Genomic DNA, 21,072 nt, shown 5'->3' on the forward strand with positions numbered 1-21,072 from the left:
AGAAACAAAGGATTCTTGCTCTCAGAAGCCCCAGCTGCAACTTTTTATGGTGCCATATAAAAGCTCCCTCTTTATTTGTCAAGGTTTCAGGAACACAGAGGAACCATGGGATGTGTTCAGAGAGGATTTTCCTAGTCTGACTCAGAACGGAGCCAGCACCTGACCCAGCTCTGACCCACTCCCACATCAGCCTTCCAGGAGGGCCCAGCATACAGCATTCATTCCTTTAAGCCTCAGCTTCCTTCCACACCATTGGCAGACAACTCCCATCCCACGTGTCTGAGCAAGGCAACACACTGATGGCCCCACTGCTGAGGGCAGCCAGATGGAGGAGGAAAGGAGGCAGGATCCTGGGGGCCCACCAGCCAAAGCCATCCAAGCCCCGGTACTTCATGAAGCCCATCCATGTCCCAGAAGCCCACTAGGCTTCATGCTGATTCCTAAAATAAAAGGACAGGTTGTGCTGGAATAACCACAGGTCAGTGGGAATAAAAAGATTAAGCATTAAAACCCCAGGCCTCTGTGGTCAGATGGAGCATTTAATGGTGTTACGCAGAATGGGTGAGGCTTCTGGGTGACAGGATTGTTTTTGGCCCAAGCCTAACTGAAAGTTTCTATTCCAACCAGAGGGGTAACATACTGACCATGTATGTACACTCAAAAATGGGAAAAAGAGTTTTCAGACAGAGAAAGCTTTAGGGACATTCAAAGAGAAAGAAGAAGGAGAAAGCCACAGTGTAAAAGTGGGGACTTAGCAGAGCACAAATTGAAGCAAAACAATAGTTAAACCCTCTGTACTTTAAGTAAACTTTGAACAATTCATAAGCAAAGCTTAAGAAAGTTCTGGGTGGTGTAAAACTGGCCCTGAAGAATTTCATGAAATACCTAAGAGAAGAATCAGCCAAATTAGAAGATATCAAGAGAACAAATGTGGACCAGATATGCTTAGTCAGACCTCAGGGAGAAGCATTAGAAATGTATATTGGAAGCCCATTGCATGTCTGCAGTTCCTAGGTAATCAGGCTTGAGTCTCCAGTCTGGTGAGCTATATCTTGTTCTCTTTTCAGTGTGGGTTCAGCTAGCCTCAGCAAATACCTGATAAGGTCTTGAGATAAAGATCTACTCCAGGTATAGATGGATAAGCACCTGGACTGGGGCTCCACCCGCTAACTGGTCAGACCATGCAAATCAACCCTCCCTGTTTTCTTTTACTGAAGAGCTTAGCTAGGGTGACTTCTGCCAGGAAGTGCCCTTGCAATAGCATCACTGCAGAAGCCAAAGGGGTGGACAGGAGGAAAGCAGACATCAGGCCTCCTCTCAGTACTAAATCTACTGGAGGAGAGGAGTCACCGACCCCTCAGGATGGGGGGCCTGGCACCAGGTGACGCAAACATTCTGCTGACATCACACCTGGAAGTAAGATGGTTAGGGAAGGCTCATGGGGTTGTCCCCCTTGTATGTTCCCATTTTCTTTTAGTATCACAACCAAAAGTAAACCTGTAAGTGAAACAGACCAATGCTGGGTTCAACGGCTCTGTCTAGCAGAGAGGGGACAGTGGTGGCAGGTGGTGATTCTTCTATGGGGAAGATGTCACAGCCTCAGCCTCAGGGCCTCAAGAGCACTGAACAGTGGCTTTATGGTATGGTGTCAGCCGAGACTCACAAAGCTCCCATGCTGTCAGATCCTAACATTCCCTAATAGAAGACTGGAGTCTCTGTGATACTCAGACTCTTATCTCACTAATTAATACAAGCAACAGCCAAACAAAGAGGCTTCTCAAACAAAGGGATCATCAACCTGTGCTGGAACCCAGAGTTTCCCGATAGGTAACGAGCTGGGATTAGGAGACTTTGGAATCAGATACACCCATGTGCTACGTGGGGCAAGGTGGTTCCCCTTCTGAGCTTCCATTTTCTCAGTGTAATGGGAACAATAACGTCCACTCAGGGTTGTGATGAGTCAACGAGATGACAAAGTCAAGCATCTAGGACAGTCGCTGATACAGAGTAGGTGTCCAGTCAATTGCATGTCCCATAGCCTTCTTGCTATTCTGTAGATGCAGGCACACATAGTGAGTGAGACCCCAGAGGGTCTGTTAGGACATGAGTCAGAGGGATAACATTATAGCTTAGCCCTGCCACTTTGGAAATGAATTCTTACACAACCATTTATCTGTATAACACTAGCATTTACAGGACCACTTCTCTACGACTACTTAAATCACCCTATTAAGTGGGCATTAGTATCCTCATTTTACAACTGAGAAAATGAAAGCTAAGGAAGGTTGAACAGTTTGTGCTAGTCACTTTAGCCCCAGTCTTCTGATCCCTAATTCAGTCTCTGCCCCTACCCGCCGCCACCAGAATAATCATCCATTTGGTATATATTTACTGAAAGCTGACTTAGTTCCAGGCACTGGACACCCACTTAGAGTCGCTATTCCAAGAGTAGAGCTAGCCTGCTCTAAGCCAGCCGCATTCTTTGATCCCTCATGGGTGATGGTGGATCTACAGGAGTGGTGGCCAGGGCCACCAGTGCAGGTGGTAGTTATGGCACCAAGTGACAGAGCCCTTGGCATCATGTTGTAGTCAACCGAATGAACCACTCACACATCAGAGAACTACTACTACTGCGGTGCAGGTGTTAGTAATATGTTGTAAGACACTCTCTGACCTCAAGCCACTTACAGTCTCTAGTTGTAAGGAAGATATAGCCAGGTGAAAAGCACAGCAGAAGGAGGAGAAAAACTGTCCGGTGGTTCTCAGATTGGGCTATATAGTAGAATTACCTGGAAGGCTTTACAACATCCCAGTACCTAGACCCAACCCTCAGAGACTGCAATTTATTTGGTACAGGTGGGTCTCAGGTATTGGCATATTGTAAGATCTCCCCAAGTGATGTTACCATGTTGGCAGGGTTGAGAACCCATGTTTAGGGCCTTGTACATCAAAGCGCAGTTTGCAGACTGGCAGTACTGGCATTACCTGGGACCTTGTTGGAAATGCAGAATCTCAAACCCAATCCAGACCTGCTGATTCTGAATCTGCATTTTAACAAGACCCCAGGTGATCTGTGTGCATGTGGAGGACTGAGGGGCACTATGTGGAAGACGGTGAAGGGCAGACTCCTCCCTGTGAGTCAGCCAGAAAAGTCCTTCCCCAACCCCAGCTGGAATATGCAGCCCACTCACTCCCCACCAGGCAGGGCACACCCCAAGACAGTAGAGCCAGGGGCCTGGGTGATCATGGGGAGCCACATCACCAAGCTCTGCTTCTCTTGCTCCTCCAGAGCTGCACCTGGGGCTGCATCATGGGGCTCCATGTGCCAGAGCTGATGGAGACCCAACAAACCTCTTCTGTGACTAAAAGGAAGTCTGAGAGCAAGGCTCTGTCACCATTTAAGTGACAAAAAGAAAAGCAAGTTTCTTCCCTTTCCACAGTCCTCTTCCTCAATGTCCCTACTCTCTTCAAAGTGCTCTTCACCATGGAAGAGGAGAGGTGAGCTCAGGACAGCCCTGCCTCCGTATAGCCCAGTGAGAGAGCAAGCTGCCTGACCAACCATAAAGGCAGCTCTGTTACTGCAGGCATGGAGGTGGCTGGTACCAGCTAAGCCATTCCCTCATGAAGGAGGGAATCCTTGAGAGGCCAGACAGGGACACACATGTAATCTGGTCCCTCCAGCACCCTGCACCCCACCCGCAGCTCTGGATCCCTGCTACCGCCTTTGTCTTTGTTTTTCCCTATCAGTTTTGTGTGTGTGTGTGTGTGTGTGTGTGTGTGTGTTTCATATGTGCCTGCCTTTGCTCTCCCATTAGACTGGGAGCAACCATCTTCAGCTCCTCCTTTGTCACTGCCCGCAGTACTGAGCACAGAGACTTATGCCCAGCAGGGGCTCAATAAATATTATTTGTATTCATGTGCACACATTTTCTAGGGGTCAAATTCACTGCTCCATGCTAACAAAGAGTGACTCACAAGCAAGCATTTATTAGGGATTACCATCAGCACATTGAGATTCTATTGGAGAAAACAAGAGGACAATAAGAAATACCTTCAAAAAGCATGCACTCTGGTTTAGGAAATCAGACTTATATATAGCAAGCCTAAGACCAGAGACACAGGAAATCAAGCATGTTTATGGTAAGGTTAGGCAGGCCTACGGAGGCTGGCATGTGCCAACACCATGGAAATTTTCTGCTCTAGTCTTTTGACAGATTATTATTACTTACCTCTTGCTTGGCATTTGTAAGCATTTATCACCCTTTGATACTTCTAACACTCACTCTTCCTTGGGCAAAAATGGCTCAGAAAAACAAAAGCAAAACAGAAAAAGGCTCATCTGTACCCCCACCCTGGGCCATGTCCACTACACCAGATAAACGGGATGACAGTAAAGATACACAGAGTTGCAATGGGAGATGGATCAGGACTGGGAGCCTTTCCCTGCTGAGATGTCTGCAAACATCTGACACCACAGCACATTATTTGTACCCCACCTCAACCCACAGCCAGCTTTTCAGGGCCATAAACACCACACAACTTTCCCATTCCAGGCTCCAAAAAGTCTTAGATCAGGTCCCTGAGACCCCAGCCAGAATGCAAGGAGCCTTCTCTCTGTCTTTGAATGGAAAACTTGCAGGGCATCATGTATGGTTGTTCTCATTTTGAAAACAAGAAAGTCAGGGCAAAACTCACAGCCAGACGCAGACTTCAGCTTGGATTCAGTATGGGGCTTTCTCCAACAATTTGTCAAACTTACTCCCACTCAAAAGTCCACTTTACTCTAAGTCAAAGAGACTTAGGTATGAGGATCAATAAGGAGATGTAAGTGGCAAAGGTCAAAGATTCTGACTCTGTAGAGCTGTGCAGTCCAATACAGTAGACTAGCCACATGTAGAGATTTAAATTTAATTTTAATTTAATTCAAAATTCAATTCTTCAGTCATATTAGCCACATTTCAAGTGCTCATGTACTTAGTGGCTTAATCATGTTAGACTGTGCAGATACAGAACATTTCCATCATCAAAGAAAGTTCTGGCCGGGCGCGGTGGCTCAAGCCTGTAATCCCAGCACTTTGGGAGGCCGAGACAGGCGGATCACGAGTTCAGGAGATCGAGACCATCCTGGCTAACACGGTGAAACCCCGTCTCTACTAAAATACAAAAAAAAAAATTAGCCAAGCGAGGTGGCGGGCGCCTGTACTCCCAGCTACTCGGGAGACTGAGGCAGGAGAATGGCGTGAACCTGGGAGGCGGGGCTTGCAGTGAGCTGAGAACCAGCCACTGCACTCCAGCCTGGGCAACAGAGCCAGACTCCGTCTCAAAAAAAAAAAAAAAAAAAAAAAGAAAGTTCTATTGGACAGCACTAATATAAAGCATTTAGATGTTTCATGTGAAGTAATGAGTAGGGTGTTCTGGGAAGTTCTGCTGTTCTCCCCCGGTTTGTTGGGGTAGGTTTTAGGTGTTCTGTGGAATGTTGAATAGTGGGTGTGCATTTTCATAATGAAAGAAGCAATGTGCTGGGATTCTCATGTAAACACAAACGTTCTAAGGCAACACTTACAAGGCTATAAATTGGGTCATCTTAGCATGTATATGTGGACACACAGTCTCTCCATACTTTTGCTTTCGTCACAAGGACTATGAAGTCAGATACTGTAACTAGTTTACTTACAAAAAGCCCACATGCTGCCTAGTCCTAGCCAGAATCATTCTCCAGATCCCTTGGCTGGTTCTAAGCATTCCCCAGCTTTACTTTCCAACTCAGCATCACTGAAGAGAAAAATCTCTCAGGTCAGGTCAGCACTCTGGACAGCGACAAGCTCTTTCCTAGTGTATTTCAGCACTTCCCTCTGCCCCAAAGGCCCCTTCAGAAGGAACTATCCCCTCAGAAACCACCAGGTGCCTGGAAAGGGACTTCCCACCCACTTCTTTTAACACCACAATCTTGTTGTCTTCAGAGCAAGAGAGTGTTCAGCTATGAAGCTTCAAATACTACTCACCAACTCCAAAAAAAGTCACTCCTCAGTTAGCAAGCTAAGGTTCGCTACAGTCTGGCCCCAGACTGCTCCTTCCACTGTTCCAGCCTGGCCAATTCATCATGTCTGACCAAACTAGCTGTTTCCCTCTTCTAGCCCTTTGAGTGGGCACTCCTTTCCCCACCAGAAATGCCATTTTCTTATCTTTGCCTATTCAGGCCCTACCCATCTCTAGACGCCCAAGCCAACCCCCACTTCTCTTCAGAATCTTCCCCAAAGACTTTAATTTACACTGATTTCCTCTGTTCTCTGACATCCCAAAGCACTTCTAGATTAGATCATGCTTTAGAAACTTAATTACCTACCAATCATCTTGTATCATTACCAGGTTCATATGTGGGTTTTGCCAGAACTAGCTTTTGCCAGCAACCAACCATGCAGCCACAAGTCAGTCATGCCACACTTCTGAGTCTTCATTTCTTGATTAGTAAAATAACTACCTTGAACTAAAACATTTCTAACATTTTTTTGAGTTGAGGATTCTCTCAGAACAAGTTTCCACCTAGAAGAGTGCAATGCACGTAGTAGGGTCTTCAAATAATAACTGCAGATGCAATGAATATCTTACAAAAACAAAACCAGAGCACATCCCAGGGCTGAGGCCAGGCAGAGAATCCTGGTTTAGCTCCCAATGTGGATGACAAAGGCTTCAATTCCACTCAGTGTGTGATGATAATTGGAAAGATATCTAGTTTCTGTCCTTACCTACGTCAGCATAGGAAAATCATCTATGGCCTTGGAGGCATTTTCCTCCACAAAGGCATTCACCTCCAACATGTGGAAAAATACCACACAATGGGTATTATAACAATGGGAGTGACAACAATGTCTTGCATATAAATTTCTCTTATATAGGTCAGCCAACACCTGACAGCAATGTACTAACTTCATTTACTAATTACACACAAGCCCAGACAGATTAGGAAAAGTAACAAGAAGCATAAACATTGGTGGTGCCCCCAAACAAAACTTTGGCTGGTCTCACGAATCAAGATGTTCCAAGAGTCCGGTGGCAGGGAGACAGACTTAAAATTTTATCTCAATATTATACTTCCTGTCAAAATGATAGATAGCTATAATACCTCCTCATAATTAACATCCTGTTATTCTCAAATAATTTGGCTTATGGTCAATAAACAGTAAGATATAGGGGAGATTCTTCCATTTTGAACAAGAAAAAAGGCCTAGAAACATTTAATAACTTTTACATTGCAAATAAAGATAAAACTAGAAACAGACCTAGTTGGAACAATTCTACTAACATAGGCACCACACACACACACACACACACACACACACACACAGACACATATGCACACACATATCCAAATACACAACTCAGATAACTCTTAGTAATATAAAGAAAAGAGTGATGAAATTCTCTGACCCTGAAATTGGAGCTTTCACCAAATAGTTGTTTAAAATGCTACTGCCAAAGCAAATTGGCCAGCATCAGTAAAGAAAAAGGGAATTTTCATCACTGGGAAAAGTTCTTGGAATTGCTCTGCCAGCCATTTACTCTCATCCCAGAAAATCACAAGATCTGAGAACAAAACTTAGCATCTGGTCAATCCACTCCAGTTGGCCTAAACTGGATCCAGGAAAGGCCTAAACTGGCCTTCAGCATGAAGGCCAGAACTCTCCCATCCTAGGAGGCCTTTCCCAGAGCTGGGCATCCTTTGTGCTCAGAGAAGCAAAGCAGGGAGACGGCAGTGCAACCAGGTTAGAAGAGTAAAGACTAGCACTCAGGGTTCTCTATGATTTTGTCTCCATATACTGCTCCAGACACATCCCTCACTACTGAATTACATGCACCCACCACCCAAACCATGCCATTTACCTTCATAAATCAAAGATCCTCTGCATAGTCCTGCCTTTGCACATGGTTTTTCTCTAGTAGTCTTGGAAGAAGTCTTCAAGTCTTGATATCTCAAGACCCATCGGCCAGGCACTGTGGCTCACGCCTGTAATCCCAACACTTTGGGAGGCTGAGGTGGGTGGATTACTTTAGGTCAGGAGTTCAAGACCAGCTTGGCCAACATGGTGAAACCCCATCTCTACTAAAAATATAAAAATTAGTGGGGTGTGGTGGGCACACCTGTAGTCCCAGCTACTTGGGAGGCTGAGGCAGGAGAATCACTTGACTTAGGAGGTAAAGGTTGCAAGGTTGCAGTGAGTCAAGATCGCGCCACTGTACTCCAGCCTGGGTGACAGAACAAGACCCCGTCTCAAAAAAAAAAAAAAAAAAAAAAAAAAAAAAAAAAAAAGGCCCAATGTGATCTTCTGTCAGCTTTCTAGCACTTACTTTCTGGAATTAGCAAATATTATTTATATTTGGACACACATATCTTACCACCTATAGGGCAGGAGACAGGGTCTCATAAGCCTCCACATTGCTCCAGAAGAAGATGTGGTACCCCTGACCCAAATAGCAGGTGCTTGGTGATGATGATAAGAATAATCAGACCTTCTTAGGAGGTTCATCTGCCACCTAAAGTCAGAACTACGTATGAAGCTAAGTACGTGGGGCTGCGTGGGGCAAGCAGAAACAGGCCAAAAGGGAACTCACTTGGAAGACCACCGTCCACGCAGCCTTCCTCCAACTCTGGGTGCCAAGGACTTTTTTATTCTAGGACTGACTGGGAAATCCTTCCTTCCAACCCCTGAGCGGCTGATCCCAGGGTGTTTATCTCGTTAACTCTGTTTATTGTGATCCCGGTAAGAGGTTCTGGAGCTTTTCAAGCCCCTCTCTAATTAAATTCATTAGAACAGATTGGGGCTTTCTTTCTGGATCTCAAAAAAATTAACAACATGATTAGCATCATAATAAGGGGGAGAGGGGCTGCCAGGGAGGCCTTTCAGGAGGGGCCGGGCCAGTCTGGGAGGGGAGGCGTGAGGAGGAGCAGGTGAAGGAGGAGAAGGCAGATGCTAAGACAGCTGCTTCCTGGAGGAAGAGAGCAGCAGGAGCTGGGAGGGGATGATAGGGACGTGAGGGGATGACCCCACCATGCCCCAGGCACTCCAACTTTTTCATGGCACTGTATGTGGGAGAGGAAAGCCAGGACAAGAAATTAATCAATGACATAAATCCCAAAAACACGGACTGTGGGACAGGAACTTGCAGCAATCTTCTAATTTTACAGAGAAAGAAATCCATCTAACAATGGGGCCAGAAGTTGAAGGCCCCTCGTACCTTTTATGATGATGTCCTTTTCCTGCAAGACTTTGCTGCATGGACCAGGGAGAAGGTGGGGTGAGGGTAGAAGAGAACAGGCAGGATGAGGAGGTCACTTCTTTTCCAGAGAATCTGAACCCAAGTTTTTGCTTATACACCTGATTCCTTCATCTAGAATACTCTCTGCTTCTCTTCCATATCCAAATTCTGCCAATTCTTCGAGACTCAGTTCCATTCCCACCACCTCTGTGTACAGCAGTTAGCATCTGATGAATATTTACTACCAGCTAAGTATTACATTGGGCCTTTCACTATCCTCTCACATTTAATCTCTGTAACAGCCCTGCAAGGTTCATATTAATATCCCCATTTTGCAGATGAGCTGCAGCTATGCAGCTAGCAAGTGGAAGAAGCAGGGTCTGAATGTAGATCTGTCTGATCGCAAAGGCTGAATGGTTTCTACTATGCCGTGTCACCTCCGTGACTCCAACAACTGAATCCAACTAACAGATCATGCTTTTCTTTGGAATTTTACTGTCCAGGGTCCGAGGCACCAAGGAAGATTTAATTAGACCCTGTATTGTCTTGTTCTCAAGGTGTTTTACATGTCTCAGTCTTATTTCTTCTATCTGAAAGCAGGAACCACATTTCTGTATCTTTCAGAATAAAGTAAGGCACTCTAAAATGCTTTTTAACTGAGCCCTTCTAACAGATTTTCCTAGAAAGCCTTGTGCATGTGGATAAAACATCTAGCTTTTTATTTTTCTACCTGGAGTTGGGTGGTGGGGTGGGAGGTGGAGCTCAGTACAATATATGGGAGAGGAGCATAGGCTTTGAAGTCAGACAAATAAAGGTTTAGATTCTAGCTCTGCGACTCACCTGTTCTGTAATCTTCAAGAAGTAACAGCTTCTCTGAATCTGCCATTTTCTGTGAAACAAGGATCCTAACAATATCTCATTTGTAGGTAACCCTTTCAGGATGAAATGAAACGACAGAGTGGGGTGCCTAGCACATAGAAAGAACTTGATAATGATGACTATTGTTATTATGCCACTTTTATTTTTTCCGGCTTGCCTCAAGTCCTAATGAAAAAAGAGTGGCCTGAGAGTTCTCAAGCTGGCACAATCTAACCAATATCCTGGGTCAGCAAAGCTGTGGAAGTGCCTACTCAAGCACCCAGCAGAACCATTAACTCCCAGGCCCTCTTCTGCAGTCCAGGGACCAGGCCATATGCATCCAACATCTGCCCTTACAGTTGGGCCTGGGCCCTTGCAGCTAGGCCTGGGCCTTGGCTGGGCATTGTAAGTGTCCAAAGTTTGTCATCAACTTGCTCAAGCCAAGGCAGGGGTCTGTCCAGACAGTTTGGTGCAATCACTTCAGATCCTACTGCCCACTATGACCCCTCAGCCATGCTCCTACAACGCCAGGAATTCATCTAACCTCAATTACAGCAGTTCTTGTGCTGAGTTTTAATTTCGTTTCATTTCTGTGTCTCCAACTTGACTTACACGCCCAATAGCTTGCGCAGTTCCCAACAGATTCAAAGGCTCAGGACACATTGATGAAATGAACAAATATGGGTGTGTGGGTGAAAAGCGGGGCTACTCAGACAGATGAAACTGAGAGTCTCTCTCCTTAGCTAATTTCCCAGTTCAGCTATCGATATATGTGGGAATCTGTGGTCAAGTGTATAGCTTCTAAGGACCTCTCCAGCTTACCAACAACTTCCCCTCCCCGTCAATGGCTCCCATCTGACTCTGGCCTTCCCATAATGCCAAATCCTTTCACACACAGCAGGGCTCACAATATTTTTCCTTGCCTTGCGTCTGAGCATATACCTGTGCGTCTTCCCTACACACAGATAGCTCCCAGAGCCTCTTTCCTCTGACTCACTGACACTCTAAGCATATCCAGCCACACTTTACCCCTAAAATCCAAGAGCTTAGAAGATGGGATTGGGAAAGTCAAGCAGCCTTGAATTCATTGCAGAGCTCCCTCCGGTTATTCCCCTATCAGGTTGTAGCTGCATCTAGCTGGGTTCAGCTACACACAGAACATCCCCCCTCCAGCCCTTCATGCTGGGGATCTGACAACACCTTGAACCTCATCTTGTCCCCTACCTTTTTCCTGACAGTCAACTTCAGGGTCAGCCCTGAGCTACCATCCAGGATAGCATCAGCCAAGCCTCTTCATAGCTGTGGAGGACAGGGTGCTGATACCACCGGAATTAAAGACCTGGCTGTGTAACATCCCTATCCAGGTGCTCTCGCTCAAGCTTATCTATGTTATTTGTCTGATCACCTGTCTTCCTCTCCCATTGCCCAGGAGCTCGGAGAGATTGGACCCTGGCTTACTTTTCATCTCTATGGTCTCAGCACCTAGCAGAGCACCACACTGTAGGGATTAATGGATCTTCGTTAAATGAGTAAATATGAAACTGGCCTTATGTTCCCCTCACTTCTCCCCTCCCCACCCCAAACATCACCCCAGTCAAACAGACTGAGAACTGAATTTTTCTGCTTCTCCCTCGCTGATTTCCTAGGAATTTCTTTTTCTAAAGACAAAGGGATGATTCTCACACCATAGCTCCTGCATGATCTTGAAGATCTCAGAGTGCCTCTGGTCTCCAAAAAAGCATGAGGGAGAAGAGTGGAGCCAGAGGTAGGAAACAAGTTGCAATAGACTGATCAGAGCCTTGGTATCCTGTCTCTCACTCACCACAGAAATCAGACCCTCCTCTGACCCACCTACCTCAGAAATGCAAAGCCAGAACCCCACCCCCAGCTCTCAGCCACCTCTTCAATGTGTGCCTGAAAGAACCAGCCCTTGTGAATGCAGCCAGTTCAGCCCACAGGGAGCTCGCTAGGTACAATTGGAAGGTCTTGCTCTGGCTCTCTGGGGAGCTAGCTCCTCCCTCCGTGTGCCTTGGTTTATTTCTCCGTAGTCTTTCTGATGCCAAACAAGGGGGTGAGAGGTGAGATTCATTGCACAAAACTGGGAAATATGTACATTGTTATCAGAATCCCCCACTTCACCTGAGCTCCAATCAAGCATTTCAACATCAGAATCTTAACCCAATCAGCTCTCAACAACGGCTGCAGGTGATGCTTTCTCCCTGTACCAGGAAAAGCTGGCAGCCCTGAGGCACTGATGCCAGGGAAAGCTTCCAGCCCCACCCCCACTCATGCTGGAGAGGGGACGGAGAAGGGTGACAAAGCAAGGGGCAGCCAGTCCCAGCAGCACATCCCCTTGCCGGCACTGCCTGAGGCCCATTCAGAGTTTACTGCATAGGAGCTGAAGGAGTCCAACCACTTGGATTCCTAAAGTGAGAAAGCCTTGCAGAGAAGGGACAGGGTCTGTCTGCAATTTGCTCTTAATGCCCCAATTTAAGCCTCTGGGTTTCGTCTGAGGCCCCCAAGACAGGAATTGGGCTGCCATTCCCTGTTTCACAGTGGCAACCACAATTTCTGGGGCTAAGTGGGAGTGAGCCTTTTTCCTTATTGGCAGCATAATTCTCTCTCTCTCTCTCTCTCTATATATATATATATATACATATATATATATACACACACACACACACACATGCGCGCGCACACACACACACACACACACCCCTTCAGTTGAATCCAAAGACAAGGGGAGAAATTACTCCCTCCGAAGTGCCAGCTCAGTCAAGACAAAAGGTGAAATGTATTAGCTGCTTAGCAGGCCCCTGATCTCCTTCAGTTCTTCCTGCAATGCAATTCCACCACATCCAATCATCCCCAAACCAGAAGGAGGATAGATCTCTGCCTGCCTTCCTCCACTGCCCCCACCTCACAGTTGGTATGGCCCCTATCCCCAGAGGCTTCCAATCTTCACACACATTTTCCCTGGGCTATTCTCCTATTGCTTTAAGTTCTGTGGGCTCTGAGCCTGGCTTTGGATCCACACAAACAATTAAACTCCTCTCTAACCAGGTCTCAAAGCCCTGTGGCTTGCCCTTGCCTTGCTGGAGATTTGATTGCGGCCCAGCAGGGCCCAACACATTTCCAAGGGTAGATGAGACATATTAGGCCCTCATGCCAGCGACACAGGCAGGCAGAAAAGGCGTATTGTCGTCCTCTCCCCCACACTGAGGGAGGAGGCATCTCTGCTCAACACACACACACACATGCATGTGCACACACACACACCACATGCCAAAATGCCAAGGAAAGAGTCAGGAGCAGAACCTGGCTGGGGACAGGATGGGGGCTGCCATGGGGACCAGATTCTAGGTGATTCAGCACTCTGCCCACTCTTGGCCCAGCCCATGGGCCACACTCATGACAGCTCCAGATGCCAAAGTGCTGACTTGGAGGCTGAAGCAGAATCTTTTCTAAAATCCAAAATTCTCCAGCCCTCCAGCAGGGTTCCTCGTTCAGGCCCTTACATCAGGGCTCAGGCCAAGCCCTAGGAGGAGTCTGCTCAGTCATTCCCCTGGACCCTGCCCCTTCCCCATCCTAGTTTCCCAATGCCTAGCACCCCCTCCCCCAATTCATCTAGGAAACAAACCTGAACAGCTAGAGGACCGGGGCAGCTGCATGGCTGGAGAGGAACATGAGAGAGAGGCCTACTAACCCCCAGCATTCTTCTTCCCCAAGCCACAAATAGGATCAAATACGCAGAAAGGGGTTATATTCCACAACTGAGATCCCCATGCAGGGAAGGAGGGTCCAGGGACCACTGAGGGAGGGCTGAGTACAGGCTGTGTGGCTCCATACAGCACCAGGAAGGGCAGTGAGGAAAGGTGACGGGTGTCAGGCCAGCTAACAGCCAAAGAGGGAGAAGGCGGGGTTCTTGAGAGGGACTGTGATGCGGGAGGACACCAAGAGGCAGCTGGGAAGGGGCTGGGACAGGGCGTGCACAGGGGAACTGGGGGAGGACAGGAACTGTGAGGGAGCGAATGGAGAGACAGGACACCAACTGGTAGGGGCATGAGATGGGTAAGAGAATAGGGGAGGCAAGAAGGGGTTGATGTGTGCGGTAGGAAAAATAGGAGGCATGGGGTCATCCAAAGCGGGGTGTCGAGGTAAACAGAAGTACAAGGGCAGGCAGGGCTCACGGACGAGGCGGGGACAGACAGGAAAGGGAAAGGGTTGAGGATGCGGGAAGGGGGAGGGGACGCGGCCAACGAGATAGAAAGGGTGTTGGGGTGGGCAAGGGGCTGGTAGTTGGACGGGGATGGGGTGGGTATATGGACAGAATCGGATGGATTCGGGGCAGGTGACAGTGTGGAGAGGGGAAGGGATGGGAATGTGGACGGAGGGGGAGGGGGACAGGTCAGGGGATGGAGACAGAGAGAGGAGGGCGGGAACAAGGGGGTGTCGCTAGGTGGGTTTCCATGATTCTCTACCCCCATCTCTCCGGTGTTCGCGCTCGCCTACCTCCAAGAGCTCGGGCTCCGGCCCTGGGCGCTGTCTGAGCTGTCCGCTGCCGGCGCCGCCACTTCCCCCGCGTCCCCCGCAGCGCCTCTCGCCGCCAGCCGCCGCATTAGGGCAGAGACCAGCCCGTGCGCGTCCCCGGGCGGCCGGCGCGCCCCCGACAGCCTGCGTGCGCGCCCCCACGCCCCTCCCTTCGCGCGCCGAGCGGCCGCGGAGCGGGGACCAGGACAGAGGCGGAGGGAAGGATGCTCCGGACGCAGCCCCGCCTGGCGCGCTGGGGAGCGGGTGCGCAGAGCCAGGGCCGGAAAAAAAAATCTTCCTTTCTCTTTTCACCTGAGCTCTCTTTGCAGGCTCGCCTTGAGAGTGATAACAACTCGTCTCCCCCGTTTCCGTTCGCTGAGCACCTACTACGTGCACAACACACAGGAGGAGGTACACTGAAGCCCCAGCAGGATCGCGTGTCTGTCCCTCCACCACAGACTGTGACTTGAGGGAGCAGAAAGTTGCTGGACAGCTTGTGTTCTCAGGGCCTAGCACAGAGACTTGTTTGTGGTAAACTCTCCAGTAAAGTTTGTTGATTGGCAAGTCGTTGGATCCTGATTCGGGGATGTGAGAGGTTGTGACTACTATTAACAGTGAGGGGCTTTCTTTTAAAAATGAGAGATTTCCTCTGTCCTAGGGGGACTCAGGCCTCAGTCTTGGCTGGAGAACTATCTGACATGACAGCAAGACGTTTCTCTGTGGACCTCAGTTTCCACAACTGAACCATGAAAAGTTGATTGGGTGGTCGCCCAAGGTCTCTTCTAGCTCTGACATGAAGACTGCATTAGGTCCTGACTAATGTGCACAGGACCTGAGCTCAGAATTATCACCTGAAATAGTGGAAAGATCCCAATTAGGGAATCATAGAATCTTAGTCTTGGAAGAGTACTTGGAAGCTTCTAGTTCAGCCCCTCATCCAAAACTACAGTGCCCTGCAGCACCCCTCTGTGGCCCCATTCAAGGACTAGTTCCTTTCTCTGTGCTCATAGCTCCTACCCTGGCACCACTGTCCTTTATTCTGGATGAGAACACCAAAGTTCAAGGAACCTGCCCAAGTAATAATTGAAAGCCCAGATGCATCTGACAGTGCCTAGTTAAAACTACTTTGCTATTTTAAGATGGGCCCTAAGATTTTTGGATTTCACCACTACTAGAATCTTCTAATATGGTCAAGTTGAAGGATCACAGGATTTGCCAAGAAAGTCCTGGCTTACCAGCAGGGTGAACTTGGGCAGTTCACTTAACCTCTCTAAGTCGTCTTTTTCCCATCTGTAAAATGGGGTTAGAGTGAGCATCAATGAGATAAGGCACTGAACCAAAATGTTCTTTACAAATGTTAATTATTGTTCAGCCTTCCCTCCCCTTTCTTCATTATTTTTAAACAGCAAATACATGAAGACCTAGAGAGATAGAAGATCACACAGTGGTTTGGTGGTTGAAACTGAATTGGGACTCAAGTTTCATGGCCTTAGTATAAAGAAATCGAGTCTGGGCCTGAAGGGCGCATGGAGACCCCCAGAGGTCCTGAGGGTGAAGGTGTTTCCTTGGGCTCGGTGGTGTCCTAGAGCTGCAGGCAAGTCCTGATGGAGGGAGAGGCACCCCCTGCCGGTGATAGACTCTGGGGACTAAGAGGAGCCTAGGCACCTTGCAGGCTGTTCTGCTGCTGTGTCAGGAACAGACTCACTCAGGACCGAGGGCAGAAAGTGGTTGCTTTTTTTCTTTCCTGACATTTATCTGGCCTTCCTGCTTCTTTTTCTTCCCTGAGTTTGCACCTCTAGTTCTGGCTGGAACCCTCAGCAGGCATGGACTTTCAACCCAGACCTGAAACCCCACTCACTGTGTCCTCTGTCATAGCGAATGGCAAGTCACAGGATTTTCACATTCCCTAGTGTCCCATTCCTCCCAACGAAATTCCATAAGCCCTGCCTCATCCTGGGCTTAAACCAAGAGACAGCCCCAGGCATGAGTCTCAGGCACTTGAAGCCATCCTCTTCCACACTGGTCCCTAGGAAGTGTGGGGAAACTGGCAGATTCGTGCATTACTGGTGGAGGTTTAACTTGGTATGGCCTTTTTGGGAGAGCAATACAGCAGTACCATCAAGACTTTAACTATACACTTGACCCATCAGTGCCACCTCGAAGAATTCAGCCTGCAGAATCACTGGCCCAATCCACAAAGATGTGTATGCACAAGGACATTCAGTGTGGCTCATCAAGAGGACAATGATTACATGCATTATAATAATCCATGCAATAACACAGTTTTAACAATGATAACACACACACATTTGTTTTTTAAAAAGCAAGTGAATAATGGCATGCAGGGAAGAAAGGTATTATCCTTTTCTGGGGGAAGAGGGAAAGCAAATTGGGAGACAGGGTTGGAAGAAGAGGAGAGAGGGATGATGCCCTGGGCTAGTTTAGAAGGTGAGAGCAAAGGCCCTCAAGCATGCTAGGAGGGATCTAATTTTTGTTGAAGCCTTTCACATATATTATGTCACTCAATCCTCAGAAACCCCAATGAGGTGGGGATCATTGTTCCCAGTTTACTGATGAGAAAATAGATGCCCGGTGAGGTTAATAAGAGTACAACATCGCACAGATGGGGTGTGGTACAGTGTTAGCTTTGCCCCAAGAGAGATCTGACTTTTGCCCTTGGCTCTTGGGAGGTCATCTCTGAGTCCTTGGATTATCTCACCTGATAAGAGTGCCTTTATCTACCTGGGGGATTTGGGCCAAACCAGGTAGTCTATACTAAGAATGATGGATGGTGGGGTCTTTGGGCATGTATCAGCTCAACCTCCAGAGGGGCTAGAAACTAAGGTCAACCACTTGGATGGTCAGCCATGACTACATGACTGAGCCCCAGTGAAATCCCTGGACACTAAGGATTGGAAGAACTTCCCTGATTAGCAATATTTTGCATGTAATGTCACACATTGTTCCTCGGAGACTTTAGTGCTGTCCCCAGCTTCATCAAGAGAGAACAACTGCGGTCTCTGCACATGAAACTCTCCTGGACTCCGCTTGACCTGTCTCTTCTTTTCGCTAATTCGACTCTATCCTTTTATTGTAATAAGCCACCATTATGAGCCTGTGAGCTCTCAGTGAGTTCTATGAGTCCTTCTAGTAAATTACTGACCTAAGAGGGGTCTTGGGAATGCTTGAGCTTGCAATTGGTCAGAAGTAAGGATGGTCTCGGGGACTGCTTCCTAACTCTTAGATGGTAAGTGGTGGAATTGGGAGTTGGACAAAGATCTTAGAGCCTCCAGGGTGTGCCCTCTCCCACCGCACAACACTCCCTTACACCGACCCATTGTATAACAATTGCCAAAGAACAGAAACTCTGCCACTGATACAAAAGGGCTGGGCTCCCGGCTAAACCCCACCCTTAAACCTGGAACTGTGGCCCTAAGTGGATATAGCTGACCCCATTTTTCCTCCCAAATGTTGCCTTTTTGGCCTGCCTGGCCCCTATCCCGTGCCCATAAAATACTTTAGCTGGCAGAGAAGCACAAGTGGCTGAGTGGCAAGGATACAAGTGGCTGAGCGGTGAGCAGAGAAGCAACTGAACATCAGAGAGTATGGATAGACGTAGCTAACTTCAGACAGTGCAGCTTCAGAGAGGGGCCCAGATGGAGACGGCCAGGCTTCAGAGAAATACCATCTTCCCATTCCCTTTCCAGCCTCCCTTTCCACTGAGAGCCAACCACCACTCAATAGTCTTCCACACTCATCACCTTTCAAACAGTTCATGTGACCTGATTCTTCCTGGACACTGGACGAGAACCCGGGTGCCGACAGGGCAGGGGCTGCCACTCTGACCCTACACTGAGCTGGTGGGCACTTGGCTATCTCTGGACAGCACAGCTGAAAGAGCATTGGTTGTAACACGCTTGGATGCTGCTGCAGGGCCCGCACAGAGCGCTCCCACCAGAGAGGAGCGACCAGCCAGTTCTAGCATTCGTTCGCTCTGGTTCCCGCACTCACTTGCACACTCCCTTCTGCCAGGAGTGGCCATCGGCAGGCTGAGTCAAATGAACCACTCCAGTTCCTGCCCACAAAGGGGGTCAAGGGAACAATCCTGTGTCACCACGAGGAAGAACAAGAGCAGAGTGATAGTCACGCTGAGCTCTAGCAAAGCAGGTGGATGAAGATGCAGAAAAGCAGTCAGAGTAGCATGTTCAGAAGGAATGTAGAGGGGCAAATTTTAGAAAGTTCCAGGAATATAGCACCCCCCCCATAATGCAGGAGGGCAGGAAGGTAGGTGCAGTGAAAGCCAATGGGAAAAGCCACTAGGAATTTACCGTAGGTCCCCTGAGAAGCTACTAGACTCTGATCTCTTCTCTCATCTCTCCCTCATCATCTTCTGGTCTCTTCCTAGGCCAAGAGGGAAGGTTGCATCCCAATTTGCACACAGATTAAGGGAAGGAGGGAGGGAGCCAGGAGCGGGGCTCTGGTCCTTCTCCCATTTGGCCAGTGCACACATGCTGGTAATCCAAAGCAGTGGCAGATGTGGAGACCCCATGCGGTCTGCAGGTCCCCATCACCCCCAACACCTGTCACATTCTTAAATGCCTAGAATTTTCTTCCCCCCATGCTGGGAAGAAAGGAAGCACTCAGCCGAGCTCCAAGCTGGAGAGCATCTTTCCATCTGCTCTCTTACTTCCCATTTTGAAATTAAAAAATAAAAATCTCCTTGGGAGTTGCCTCTTGCCCACCACTGCTGAGGGCCAGCCATAGAGCTGAGCTTATGCGGTCATATGCCTATGTTAGAACTTTTACCTTCCAGATGCAGAGACCTCCCCAAGGCACATAGAATTAGTCTTCCACTGTACGTGGGTGAGATCCCATTCCTGGCTGAGATGGGGCAGTGAATGGGGAAGTTAGAGAGGAGGAGAGAGAAGCTTTGGAACAGCCATTAACCAGCGTTGACTCTAGGCCTGGGTATCAGACCTGTCCCTGCTCCAAGAGTGAGGGAGGCAAAGAGTGGAACTGCCCCACCGCCTGCTTTTTATACAGAGCATATTTCCACCTTTAACGACTACCTTTGAATTTCACCTGCATAAATATATTAGAAAGAGTAGAATTTTTGGAGTCTTTCTCTACCATGATGAAAGGCTTTGTATTAGTCTGTTCTCTCATTGCTATAAAGAAATAGCTGAGACTGGGTAATCTACAAAGAAAAGAGGTTTAATTGGCTCATGGTTCTTCAGGTGGTACAGGAAGCATGGCAGCATCAGCTTCTGGGGAGGCCTCAGGGAGATTTTACTCATGGCAGAAGGGCAGGCATCTTCACATGGCCGGAGCAGGAGGAAGAGAGGTAAAGGGGAGATGCCACATACTTTCAAACAACCAGATCTCGCTATCATGATGACAGCACCAAGGAGGATGATGTTAAACCATGAGAAACTTCTCTCATGATCTAATCACCTCCCACCAGGCCACACCTCTAACATTGAGGATTGCAATTTGACATGAGATTTGGGTGGGAACACAGATCCAAACCATATCAGGCCTATACCTGTTTATTAACAACAGTAGTAAAAGAAGCTATTTCTCGGCTGGGTGCGGGGGCTTACGCCTGTAATCCCAACACTTTGGGAGGCCGAGGCAGGTGGATCATGACGTCAAGAGATTGAGACCATCCTGGTTAACACGGTGAAACCCTGTCTCTACTAAAAGTACAAAAAATTAGCCAGGCGTGGTGGCGGGCCCCTGTAGTCCTGGCTACTCGGGAGGCTGAGGCAGGAGAATGTCGTGAACCCAGGAGGTGGAGCTTGCAGTGAGCCGAGATTGCGCCACTGCACTCCAGCCTGGGCAACAGTGCAAGACTCCTTCTCAAAAAAAAAGAAAAAGAAGGTATTTCTCTCTCGTTCCTCCAATGAGCTAACCAGCAAGAAAAGCCCAACTGCAAACTCTCTCTCTAAACATATGAAACCTTGGTTTTCTGGAGGGTTTTGAGGACTGATCTTCTAGGTGGGTTGCATCATAATCCTGTGCCTAGACAGGGAAATATGGTCCCTCCCCAGCTGGGAATCCTGGAATTTAGAAAACCTTTATCAAAAGAGCTTTTCCTTTTGCAGCTGTCTTGCAGACATATTTGTGCTAATAGTCTTGAGAGTGATTGTGCCCTGCTAACCACAAAGGCATTCATTTCATCTTAATCAAATGGTTAAAACAAATTAAAAGCCTGATGCGGTGGTGCATGCCTACAGTCCCAGCTACCTGAGAGGGTGAGGTGGGAGGACTGCTTGACCCCAGGAATTGGAGGCTTCATTGTGCAATGATCATTCCTGTGAATAGCTGCTGCACTCCAGCCTGGGCAACACAGTGAGACATTCTGGTCCCTTCCACCCACCCAAAAAAACAAAAAAAAAAAAAACAAAAAAAACCCCCAAAAAAAATATA

The 21,072-nt window shown here is 48.1% G+C and overlaps 1 protein-coding gene across 6 annotated transcripts in view; it reads right to left on the minus strand.

The window, feature by feature from the left end:
• NFASC (neurofascin) overlaps positions 1–14,747 on the minus strand; it is a 200,596-nt gene extending 185,849 nt beyond the window's left edge. For all 6 annotated transcript variants that reach the window (XM_025379880.1, XM_025379889.1, XM_025379896.1 and 3 more), the window contains exon 1: positions 14,623–14,747. In XM_025379880.1, the coding sequence (XP_025235665.1) occupies positions 14,623–14,729 (107 nt within the window). In that variant the 5' untranslated portion in view covers positions 14,730–14,747. The remainder of the gene's footprint in view (positions 1–14,622) is intronic.
• Positions 14,748–21,072: the final 6,325 nt, after the last annotated feature.

The sequence above is a fragment of the Theropithecus gelada genome, chromosome 1, assembly GCF_003255815.1.
Source record: "Theropithecus gelada isolate Dixy chromosome 1, Tgel_1.0, whole genome shotgun sequence".
Taxonomy (NCBI): Eukaryota; Metazoa; Chordata; class Mammalia; order Primates; family Cercopithecidae; genus Theropithecus; species Theropithecus gelada.